This window comes from Stegostoma tigrinum, chromosome 31 (genome assembly GCF_030684315.1).
Source record: "Stegostoma tigrinum isolate sSteTig4 chromosome 31, sSteTig4.hap1, whole genome shotgun sequence".
Lineage (NCBI taxonomy): Eukaryota > Metazoa > Chordata > Chondrichthyes > Orectolobiformes > Stegostomatidae > Stegostoma > Stegostoma tigrinum.
The window spans coordinates 1,521,878-1,534,671 of record NC_081384.1 but is presented as its reverse complement, the minus strand read 5'-3'; the positions used below and the strand labels follow the sequence as shown (position 1 = coordinate 1,534,671).

At 42.2% G+C, this 12,794-nt stretch overlaps 1 protein-coding gene across 8 annotated transcripts in view; it reads left to right on the top strand.

Moving 5' to 3' along the window:
- LOC125466144 (growth factor receptor-bound protein 7-like) overlaps positions 1 to 12,794 on the top strand; it is a 200,407-nt gene that overhangs the window by 79,831 nt on the left and 107,782 nt on the right. The window contains exon 1 of one of the 8 annotated variants that reach the window (XM_059638663.1): positions 9,279 to 9,385. The exons of 6 other annotated variants lie outside the window; for them this stretch is intronic. In XM_059638663.1, the coding sequence (XP_059494646.1) occupies positions 9,334 to 9,385 (52 nt within the window). In that variant the 5' untranslated portion in view covers positions 9,279 to 9,333. Of the gene's footprint in view, positions 1 to 9,278; positions 9,386 to 12,794 lie in introns of those variants that run through there. One more of the 8 variants, XM_059638666.1, reaches the window with a different exon arrangement.

Below are 12,794 nucleotides of genomic sequence, written 5' to 3'. Positions count from 1 at the left end.
TCTGGTGCCTGGGTCTTTTCTCAGTGGTGCTTCCTTGTTTTACACTTGATGGCTTGATACAACTGTATGGCCTGCTCAGGCAGTTAGGAGGCAACCACACATTAATTAGTATTTCTGATCAGGAACCTTCCTCCAGTTTCCCTTCATCTCACCCCATCCCCATTTCCTTCTATTGCTTTCACCCTCATGCCTTTGTCTAACTTCCATATATAAAAACATATATTTCACCTCAAACACCCCTGAAGTAACAAGTTCCACATTGTCATTTCTTGAATTAAAAAGTTTCTTCTGAACTCCCTATTGGTTTATTAATGCCTATCTTATGTTGATTATCTCTAGTTTAGGACTGTTTCCACATCAACAAATATCCTTTTTAAGTCAATGCTTTTGCTATTTGAAACTCTATTCGTTCACTCTTCAGTTTTTGCTTTTATAGAGTGAAGAACCTCATAAAATCTCTGTTTTGCATCCACATGTCCTGGTTGATGCGGAGTTAGGTTGAATGGCAGTCCCTAGTTGATCAGGGTTTTCAGTTCATGCATTGACAGCCCATGAGGGTTGTGCCATTCTATGAGGTGGTAAATATACAGAGAGCAGCCTAACCTGTACAACTGGTTTCTCACTGGCCCTGCCAACCTCACCACCTCTTATTGCTTTCAGTTAGTCATAAGTGGCTAAGTTACGTCACTAATACAGGTTGTAAGCCCAACCCTTAATGGGTTCTGCTCAGTGACAATAGAGAGCATTATGGATCCTGGCTGAGAGAATTGTCCCATCAAGAAATAAATAATTTAACCTACAAAAGGAGAATCTATTCCTATTCTCTGTCTGAAGCATTGCACAGCACTTTGCATGCAATTAATTACATTCAATATGAAGCAAAAATTAAGGAAGAAAGAACAATACAGCACAGGGACAGTTCGTTTGGTCTTCCAAGCCTGCACCACCACATTTTGCCCTTCCATACTAAAACTGCCTTCACTTACAGGATCCATATCCCTCTATTCCCTTCCTGTCCATGTACTTGTCCAGGTGCTTCCTGAACGCTGCTGTTGTGTCTGTTTTCACCACCTCCTCAGCACGTTCCAGGCACTCGCCACTCTTTGTGTGAAAAAATTGTCTCCCACATATCTTTTAAACTTCCCCCTCACACCTTTAACCTGTGCCCCCCAGTAATTGATCCTCCCCACTGTGAAAAAGCCAGGAGTAGAAAAACACTTTCCACTCTATCCATCCCATTCATAATCTTATAAACTTCTCTCTGCTCACCCCTCAACCTCATACATTCCAGAGTAAACAAACCCAGCTATCCAACCTTTCTTCATAGCTAAAGCCCCCATACCAGGCAACGTTCTGGTAAGCATTTTCTGTACCCAAAGCATCCATATCCTTCTGGAACTGCCAGTGCTGGAGTCTGAGATAACAAGGTGTGGAGCTGGATGAACACAGCAGGCCAGGGAGCATCAGAAGAGCAGGAAAGCTGACATTTCAGATCTGGACCTTTCTTCAGAAAAGCATGTGTTGGCACAAGCTTGGAGGGCCGAAGGAATTGGTCCTGTGCTGTATTGTTCTTTGTTCTTTAATTGTTACTTCATATTGAATGTAATTAATTGCATTATTTTCTGAAGAAGGGTCCAGACCCAAAATGCCAGCTTTCCTGCTCCTCTGATGCTGCCTGGCCTGCTGTGTTCCTCCAGCTCCACATTCTGTTATCACATCCTTCTGGTAGTGCAGTGACCAATATTCCAAATGTGGTCTAACTAAAGTTCTATAAAGCTGCAACATAACTTGTCTATTCTTGTACTCAGTACTCCTTCCAGTGAAGGCAAGCATGTCATAGGACTTTTTTACTACTTTATCTACCTGTTCTGCCATCTTTGGTGATCTGTGGACCTACACATGCAGATCCCTCTGCACATCAATACGCCTAAGGGTTCTGCTATTCACTGTATAATTTCCACCCGTACTTGACCTTCCAAAATGCATCACTTCACATTTGTCTGGATTAAACGCCATCCGCCATTTTTCTGCCCGTGCCACCAACTGATCTATATCCTGCTGTACTTTCTCAGAAACCTCCTGACTATCTGAAACTCCACCAATCTATATATCGTCCTCAAACTTCCGAATTAGACTGCCTTGTTTTTATCCAAATCACTTAGCGATGTGGTGGCTTAGTCGTTAGCACTGCTGCCTCACAGTGCCAGGGATTCGGGTTCAATTCCACCCTCAGGCAACTGGCTGTGTGGAGTTTGCACATTCTCCCCATGTCTGTGTGGGTTTTCTCCGGGTCCTCCAGCTTCCTCCCATAGTCCAAAGATGTGTAAACTAGGTGGATTGGCCATGCTATATTGCCTGTAGTGTCCAGGGATACTATGATTTATGTAAACCACGAACAGCAGAAGTCCCGGCACTGATCCCTGTGGAACACCACTAGTCACAGCCCTCACTTCCAAAAAGTATCCTTCCACTGCTACGTTCTGTCTCCTTTGACTAAACCAATTTTGTATCCATCACCCCAATATCATATGACTTCACCTTTTGTACCAGTCTGCCATGGGGTAACTTGACAAAGGCTTTACTGAGGTCTCTGTAGACAACATCAATCACTTTTCCCTCAGCAATCACCTTCATCACCTCCTTAAAAAACTGCATCAAGTTTGTGAGGCACAACCTCCCCCGTACAAAACCGTGCTGTTTATCACTAACCAGACCATTTGCTTATAAATGCGTATAGATCTTGGCCCTAAGAACCTTTTCCAATAATTTCCCTACCACTGATCAGAGGCTCACAGACCTGTCATTTCCTGGATTATCCCTGTTACCCTTTTAAAACAATGAGACAACATCAGCTATTCTCCAGTCCTCTGGTACCTCTCCTGTGGCCAAAGAGGATCCAACAATGTCTATCAGTGATCCAGCAATTTGGTCTTTTACCTCCCTCAATATTCTGTGATTGATCCCATCAGGACCTGGGGACTTACCTACCGTAATACTTTTTAAGACACACAACACCTCTTCCTTTTCAATAGCAACTTGGCTTAGAAACGCAACTCTCCCTTCCTTGAGATTAACCTCCACCAATTCCTTTCTGTTGGTGAATATCAACATAAAATATTCATTTAAGACCTACCTACCTCTCTGGCCCCACACATAGATTCCCTCCTTTGTCCTTGAGTGGGTCAACCCTTTCTCTGGCTACCCCCTTGCTTTTCCTTTATGTTTAAAAAAGCCTTGGGATTCTCCTTAATCCTGTTTGCTCACAACTTTTCATGACCCCTTTCAGCATTTCTGATTCAATGTTTAAGTTCTCTCCTACCTTCCTTATATACTTCAAGGGCTTTGTCAGTTCTCATCCTCCTAGACCTTATGTATGCTTCCTTTTCCTTTTTGACCAAGGTCATAATATCCCTTGTCTTCCAAGGCTGATGTAACTTGCCCATACCTACCCTTCATTCTTGCAGGAATGTGTGCTCCGGAACTCTTTATCAACTGCGGTTTGAAATACTCCCACATGTCCGATGTAGATTTACCCTCAAACAGCCACCTCCAATCAACACCCTCCAGTTCCTGCCTAAGTTGTGGTTTGCCTTCCCCCAATTTAACACCTTCACCTGAGGACAGGTATTATCCCTACCCATGAGTATCTTCAAACTCATGGTGTTATGGCACGACTGAAATGCTTCCCCACTGAAACTTTACTAGCCTGGGGAGGCTCATATCCCAAAACCAGGTCCAGTATAACTCCTTCCCTCGTTGTACTGATTACATTGTGTTAAGAAACCCTCCTGAATGGTCCTTACAAATTCTGTTCCATCCAAGCTCCTAGCACATAGTGAGTCCCAGTCAATTCAGGGCTATTTCAAATCACCCACGACAACAACAACGCTGCTGCTTTTACATCTTTCCGAAATCTCGCTATATTTTCTATCCTCTATCTTCCACCGGCTGCCAGAAGCCTGTAGTGCGCACCCAGCATTGTGATTTCACTTTTCCTATCCTGAGTTCTACTCACATTGCCTCGCATTATTATTATTAGTTAATACAGCATCTAGATTATACAGACTGTGATCCCAGAACAGCAATAAGGTAGATAATCAGTCACAAAAACAAAGTTACTAGAAAAGCTCAGTAGGTCTGGCAGCATCTATGGAGGAGAAAACAGAGTTAATGTTTTGGCTCTGGTCACCCTTCCTCAGAAGAGACCTGCTGAGCTTTTCTTGCAACTTTGTTTTTTTTCCTGATTTACAGCATCCTCAGTTCTTTTGGTTTTTAAATAATCAGTCAGTTTGTTTTATTTTGTGGCTTTGTTTAAAAGAAGAATTGTGGTGAAGTCACTGACAGTATTCAGAGGTCTTTGGATAATGAATGGAATTTTTAATATCCTGTTTACAAGTGATCTCAGTTTAACATCTGGATCAAAGCTCTGATGCCGCAGCATTTTCTTGGCACTGCACTGAGGTATAATACACATGATTGCAGGTGTTGGGGTTTAAAGTCATATCCATGGTGACTCAGAAATTAGGACAGAAACAACTTAAACAAACTGACAGAGTAATTGAGAATGGGCCTTTATACATTTCCACTGCGATAGAGATCTGATCAAACCCTATCTGGGTTCTATCTGGGCATCACAAACAAGTCTCAGAGGCTTGGTGTCGTTGAATAGACGGGAAGGTTGAAAGATGATCTCGTTGAAGTATTGAGGTGACTGAAAGATTTGATTGGGAGATCGAAAAATTATTGCCTCAGCAAAGGGAATTGAAAATAAGGAACATAACTCAAATTTGGAGAGAAACTTTTAGGGTTGAACTCAGGATGTACTCCTCCAATCAAAGGATGCTTCCCACTGGAAAATAGTTCTAAATTCTCAGGGACAATTGTCTCTTTATTTATGTTGGATAAAGGCATCAAGGGATATACATCAAAGCTAGGGAGATAGCACAGAAGGACCTATCTGCCAGTAGACAGCCGAATGTTGGAGTAGGTTCAATGGGCGACATGGCCGTCTCCTGTCACAATGGAAAACGTAAGTGACAGATACAAACACAGAGCAGCAGAATGTCAGTGAATATTTAATGACAGATTAAACAATACAAAAAGAAAGAAGTAAAGAATTGCTGGAGTGTGTGTTACTGATCTGTGTTTACATTAATCAATTAAAATCTCTTGCTCCTTCACAAAGGAAAAAAGCTAACTGTGTCTCTAACCCTGTGCTGTCCCTGTTCTTGCAGAGTTTGATGGGGAACAGAGAAAACTTTACTTTCAGTTTAAGAGAGTAGAGGATCTTTACTCTGTGTCTAACCCCATGCTGTACATGCCCTGGGACTGTGAAGAGAGGGTAGGTAGTGGGGGCGGGACAAAAGTGGAGGTGGGACTTTAAAGTGGATATTTTTTGAGTAGGAAACTGGGGTGTAATCAGACAGAGACTGAACAAGGTTCAGGGATGGTGTAACCGACTCCAGTCTAGGTCACAGGGGCCTGAAGGTGCTTTTTGCTTGTAAATTTTGCCTGTTAAACTGATATTTAATTGTGAGAAGGTGTCATAGCTGGGCCTTCAATCCAGGACCACTCTTACTACTGAATGCTCCTCTTCTCCTGACCCAGTGGACCAGTCCCAACACAGCTCATGCCAGCTGATCAATCCAGGATAAAAACCTCGGAGTAGCTGTTAAATGGTTCTTTTTAGCTTCATTGAGAGTTTAATTGGCATTTGTTCTTCGACACTGTGTCTCCGAGAATCCCAGATAAGATGCTAGGCTGCAGTTTGCTTTTTAAAGCAGGAATGGGTTGCTGATGGATGTACCTGATCCTCTCCCGGGAATTCTGAACAGGCTGACTGACATGACTGTATGGGGTGGCTGTTATCCCTTTACTAAACTAACAACCCATACTGAGGGACAGTAAGAACTGCCGATGCTGGAGTCTGAGATAACACAGTGTGGAGCTGGAGGATCACAGCAGGCCAGGCAGCATCACAGGAGCAGGACCCTTTCTGAAGAAGGGCCCTGATCCGAAATATCAGTTTTTCTGCTCCTATAATGCTGCCTGGCCTGCTTTGTTCCTCCAGCTCCATACTGTGTTATAACAATCCATACTTATCTGTTAGCATCACTGAACGAGGTTAGACGGACTTTGATTTACTGTGGCTTCTCCTTACAATGAACATGTAATATGCAAGTGAATCATACACACACAAAATCCGTGCAGTTGTCATGTTACAAAAGGAACATGGAGGCACTGGAGAAGGTGGAAAAAGTGGGAGAATAGAACTATCAGGAAAGGGTGGAGCACTTCCCCCTGAAAGAGTTAGTGAGGGTTGACCTTTAAGATTATTGAAGGGTTGGATAGAGTAGCCATGGACATGGGGATTGCATTTACAGGCAACACCAGAACTGCAGGCTATCGATGTAAGATAATACTAATATATCCAGCATGGAATCCAGGAGAAATGTATATTTGAAGGCTGGTGAGAATGTGGAACTTGTTGCATAGTGGTTGAGTTAAGTAACAAAAATGCATTTGAATGGAAGCTGGATAAATACATGAGAGAGAAAGGAACAGAAAGAGATGGAAGTAAATTGTTGAGAGAAACCTGATGTGAAACACAAACACTAGTATTGATCAGTTGAACTGAATGGCCAATTTCTGTGCTCTAGTCATGTTGCAATTTAGAACATAGAACATTACAGCACAGTACAGGCCCTTTGGCCCTCGATGTTGTGCCAACCTGCCACACCAATCTGAAGCCCATCTAACCTACACTATTCCATGTACGTCCATATGCTTATCCAATGACGACTTAAATGTACCTAAAGTTGGCGAATCTACTACCGTTGGAGGCAAAGCGTTCCATTCCCTTACTACTCTCTGAGTAAAGAAACTACCTCTGACTTCTGTCCTATATCTTTCATCCCTCAATTTAAAGCTATGCCCCCTTGTGCTCTCCGTCACCATCCTAGGAAAAAGGCTGTCCCTATCCACCCTATCTAACCCTCTGATGATCTTATATGTCTCAATTAAGTCACCTCTCAACCTTCTGCTCTCTAACGAAAACAGCCTCAAGTCCCTCAGCCTTTCCTCGTAAGACCTTCCCTCCAAACCAGGCAACATCCTAGTAAATCTCCTCTGCACCCTTTCCAAAGCTTCCACATCCTTCTTATAATGCGGTGACCAGAACTGTACGCAATACTCCAAGTGCGGCCACACCAGAGTTTTGTACGGCAGCAGCATAACCTCTTGGTTCTGGAACTCGATCCCTCTATTAATAAAGGCTAAAACACTGTATGTCTTCTTAACAGCCCTGTCAACCTGGGTGGCAACTTTCAATGATTTGTGTACATGGACACCGAGATCTCTCTGCTCATCTACACTACCAAGAATCTTACCATTAGCCCAGAACTTTGTATTCCGGCTACTTCTACCAAAGTGCATCACCTCACACTTGTCTGCATTAAACTCCATTTGCCACCTCTCAGCCCAGCTCTGCAGCTTATCTATGTCTCTCTGTAACCTACAACATCCTTCGTCACTATCCACAACTCCACTGACCTTAGTGTCGTCTGCAAATTTACTAACCCATCCTTCTACACCCTCATCCAGGTCGTTTATAAAAATGACAAACAGCAGTGGACCCAACACCGATCCTTGCGGTACACTACTAGTAAGTGGACTCCAGGATGAACATTTCCCATCAACCACCACCCTCTGTCTTCTTTCAGCAAGCCAATTTCTGATCCAAACTGCTATATCTCCCACAATCCCATTCCTCCGCATTTTGTAAAATAGCCTACTGTAGGGAACCTTATCGAACGCCTTGCTGAAATCCATATACACCACATCAACCGGTTTACTCTCATCTACCTGTTTGGTCACCTTCTCAAAGAACTCAATAAGGTTTGTGAGGCACGACCTTCCCTTCACAAAACCGTGCTGACTATCCCTAATCAATTTATTCTTTTCTAGATGATTATAAATCCTATCCCTTATACCTTTTCCAACACTTTACCAACAACTGAGGTAAGGCTCACTGGTCTATAATTACCGGGGTTGTCTCTACTCCCCTTCTTGAACAGGGGAACCACATTTGCTATCCTCCAGTCGTCTGGCACTATTCCTGTAGAAAATGATGAATTAAAGATCAATGCCAAAGACTCGGCAATCTCCTCCCTGGCTTCCCAGAGGATCCGAGGATAAATCCCATCCGGCCCAGGGGACTTATCTATCTTCACACTCTGTAGGATTTCTGATACCTCTTCCTTGTGAACCTCAATCCCACCTAGTCTAGTAGCCTGTATCTCAGTATTCTCCTCGAAAACATTGTCGTTTGGTAGAGTGAATACTGTCAAAAAATATTCATTTAATGCTTCCCCTATCTCCTCTGACTCCATACACAACTTCCCACTACTATCCTTGATTGGCCGTAATCTTACTCTTGTCATTCTTTTATTCCTTATGTACCTGTAGAAAGCCTTAGGGTTTACCCTTATCCTATCCGCCAACAACTTCTCATGTCTCCTCCTGGGCTCTCCTGAGCTCTCTCTTTAGGTCTTTCCTGGCTACCTTGTAACCTTCAAGTGCCCTAATTGAGCCTTCACATCTCATCCTAACATAAACCTTCTTCTTCCTCTTGACCAGAGATTCCACTTCCTTCATAAACCACGGCTCCCGTGCTCTACAGCTTCCTCACTGCCTGACAGGTACATACGTATCTAGGACACACAGGAGTTTTTCCTTGAATAAGCCCCACATTTCTAATGTGCCCATCCCCTGCAGTTTCCTTCCCCATCCTATGCTCCCTAAATCTTGCCTAATCTCATCGTAATTGCCTTTCCCCCAGCTATAACTCTTGCCCAGTGGTATACACCTATCCCTTTCCATTACTAAAGTAAACATAACAGAATTGTGATCACTATCACCAAAGTGCTCATCTACTTCCAAATCTAACACCTTTAGAATTCAGAAATCTCTGATTAAACTTAAACTTGCAATTGAGGCACATCCAAACTCATATTCTATCCATAAAAACATAGAGGTAGTGTCATCAGCAAAGAATCATCAGTCCTCAGTACAACAAAGTTATAAGAAAGAATGTCAGAGTGAGGTGACCTTTACAGGTGATAGAATAGTGACAACAGAAAGCTTTAAAAACAGCTGTTGGTGTCAGCTGTTCACTGGGCGGGCAATCTCTGTGCGTGTGCAAACATACTGCTGCTCCTTCCCGTGCCTGCCCAGGTGGATTTGTGATTACCATCAGGACTCACTCAGATAACTTGGCATTTTGCCATTTCCCTGCTCTTAAGCTTCGCTCCAGAAACAGCTGAGCAGTCTGAAATGACATGGACGCCAGCCTCGTCCACTATCACAACAACTGCCAAAGAAATAGGTAATCTTCAAACAGATTCTTTGTCCTTTTCTTTATTTTAAGCTCAGTAATTGAAGTTGTATAACTTTGAGTCTACAGGGTCTAGTTAGCTTTTAGTTGTGGTTAGCCTGAATCATGTATTAACCTTTAAAACTTTCAACCCTTTTTGTTTTACATCCGGCTAAATCATTTCAAGTTGCTTTGAAGGCTTTTAAAGAACCGAGTTTCAGATATTGAAGCCTTATTCACAAAATGCCTCTTATTAACAAACAGAGCGGCCGCTGTTCACAATTACTGAAGTGTTAATGTGCAGTGTTCGGGATTGTGCTAGTACAGTATTGAGATTGAGCTGCTATTTTGCTGCATTGCTGGTGAGTTGGAAGAGCATCATATCTTTCTTAATGCAGAGCTGAATCTTTCCCAGAAGACTCGCATATGCCTTGCTTAGACGAGAAACTAGATTAACATGTCTGAGTTCTGATTAAGGGTCTCACTAAAATCTAACCCAGCTCTTTCCTTTCAAATGCTGGCACACCTGCTGTATGAATCCAACATGAGCTATTTTATTTCATATTTCCAGTTTACTGTACATTTTAATATCAATCATTTGTGGCTTATTGTTGAAATATTTCATAACATTTAGTAACTTGTTTGTATAATTAGTATCACTGGCTGTGTTCCAAAATACCGCCAAAATGTTCTCAAACTTTAGGTATAAGATTACCCATCTCTAGAATCTTGATTGGATTCCCGCCTAATGTTCACTGACAGCTTTCCTGCATAATTAATAATTAAAGGAATTTATTTAAAATATTCCGAATACTGTCGCTGCTTTCCCTACAGAAAGAGAGGAAATCTGAGGGTGAATCACCTTGAGCCATCTCCCTCATTAAGATCACCTACTGCCACCTCAGCAAAGCCACCTGACTTAGCTAGAGTTGACTATTTCCACAGACATGTGGTTGACCTTCCACTTTCAACCCTCTATAGACTTCTGCTCATTCAAACTGCAGCAGAGATTGCAGATGGATGTTCAAATGTGAAGGATTACATTGTAGGCTGATTGGAGGTTACATGGTACCAATCCTTTGTAAAGAAAGTGGACAACAGGAAAGAATTTGCATTTATATATAACCTTTCTCAATCTTAAAATACGCAAAGTCTTTCACAGACAATGAAGTACTTTTAGAAATGTTGGCATCATTGGAATGAAAGGTGGTAAATAGTTAAAAAAAGCAATAATATTTGGGACTTGGACTGTCCTGTGCATATCAACATTATCTGGAACTATCTAAGAACAGCCTGTGTGAACAGAAAATTTACAGATACAGAAGGCAGTTACCTTCAGTTTATAAAATAACTTGAACCAAGCAGAACAGTTCTTGGCAAAGAGTTTCTGTGTTTGTCAGGATCAGCAATACAGGTTGGGGATGGAGTACCCAGGAGACCACATCTGGGATAATCCGAAATATACTGTTGTGGATCTGTGGTTTCATAGAATCCCTACAGTGTGGAAACAGGCCCTTTGGCCCATCAAGTCCACACCGACCCTTGGAGCATCTCACCCAGATCCATTCTCCTATAACCCACTTAATCGACACATCCCTGAACACTATGGGAAATTTATCATGACCAATCCACCTAGCCTGCACATCTTTAGACCAAGGGAGGAACCTGGAGCATCCGGACGAAACCCAAGCAGGCACAGGGAGAATGTGCAAATGCCACACAGTCGCCTGAGGGTGGAATCGAGCCCAGGTTCCTGGCACTGTGAGGCAGCAGTGCTAACCACTGAGCCACCGTGCTGCCCCAAATGCCAAGCTATGAATCTGGGTATGAGACAGGCTTGTTAATGAGAAGGCAAAGTCAAGAACTGTATTCAGGCTTAGACTTCGAACTATCACTAAAAACCTTTGTACATGGTAATCACAGATACACCAGATTCTGATCTTATAGTTACATTAAATCAAGACAACTCTCTCTTCTTTACACTTTCATGTGTAACTTTGAGGTAAGAAGGCTGGAGGTTTAGAGGTTATTTAGGAAAAAGCAAACTTACCCAGAGGATTTGGGCATCTGGAACACACTCTCTGAAAGGGTGGTAGATGTAGGAAGCCTCAAGACACTTAAGATCTATTTAGATGAGCATTTGAAACACCATTACATACATGGCTACAAGCTAAGTGCTGGAAAATGGGGTTAGATTAGATGGATGTTTGATGACCAGTGCAGACACAATGGGATGAAAGGCCTCTTACCATGCTGTAAAATCTCTATGACTCCATACCCATGCACCCATATGAGTCATCCAGAATCTAGAGTATTCTAATTCTGTCCACACTGTGTTATTTATACTCAATGATGTGCAGCTCTGTCGCATCACTGCAAGATTTCCCCAGGTCCTGAAGTTCCTATACAACACCCCTCCTCAAGCATTTCTCCCCTGTCATAAACATTGATTAACAGTTATGTACTGAAATACATTCCATGAATTACTTTGTTTTGCAACATTTACTGTATATTTTTTCCTTCTCCATCCCATGTCTCAATAAGTAGATCACAGCAGTCTCTGACAGAGAGGAAAAAACTGAGATAAAGTTGGCGATCTTGAATTTTCTCTACTTGCTTCCTTAGATTAGATATGCTTGCTGAAGGAGCTTGGGTTGATGTAACCACAGGAACATATTGGGAACAAGGACTGGTTCTACATTTTTGCCATTAGCATCTGGAATGGATGATGTTGTTAATATTCCAATAAAAGAGAAGCTTGTTGCCATGCAGTATTCTTCCATTCTAAGGTTCTGAATCTACATGTCAGGTTGGGGATGATTTGATTTGTTGCTTGCTGTGTACTTCAGACTATAGCATATCTTCTAGCAATGACCTCTTTGTGACAATGAGTTCATTGTTGGCAGGGGCTTGACAGTTTTTGCTGATGTGAGGGTTAGGAACCATATCTGTGACAAGATCCTGTTCTATCAGATTGCTTCAGTTTTCATTTGAAGTTGTCACATGCAGTACATTGTTCAGTGGACAGGTCTGTCTCCTCTGCTCAGATGGCTCATTGATCTTAAAGTAGTTAACACATTGTCTAGAAAGTTCTGTGTTAAATTGAACTTTCACAATATAATGCTTCTTGAACAGTTTTCTAGACTCAGTATTCACTCCTATTTGGACTGCTCATTCTCTAATGGGATCCTGTTTTTCTAGAAGATGTTCAGTGACTGATTTATCCAAGAAACCAATGACAGTTCTGTTGCAAATGAGCTCATGTTGTAAATTTCCATAGCTGCTTGGTTCAGGTAATGTGTGCAGGTCATTATGAAATTATCTAAAGGGAAAAAGAAAAATAAGAAGAGAGAATGTGAAAGAGAAACATAGAGGATGGCAGAGTTTGAAATAAATAGTGAAGTAGAGATTGAGAGATTGA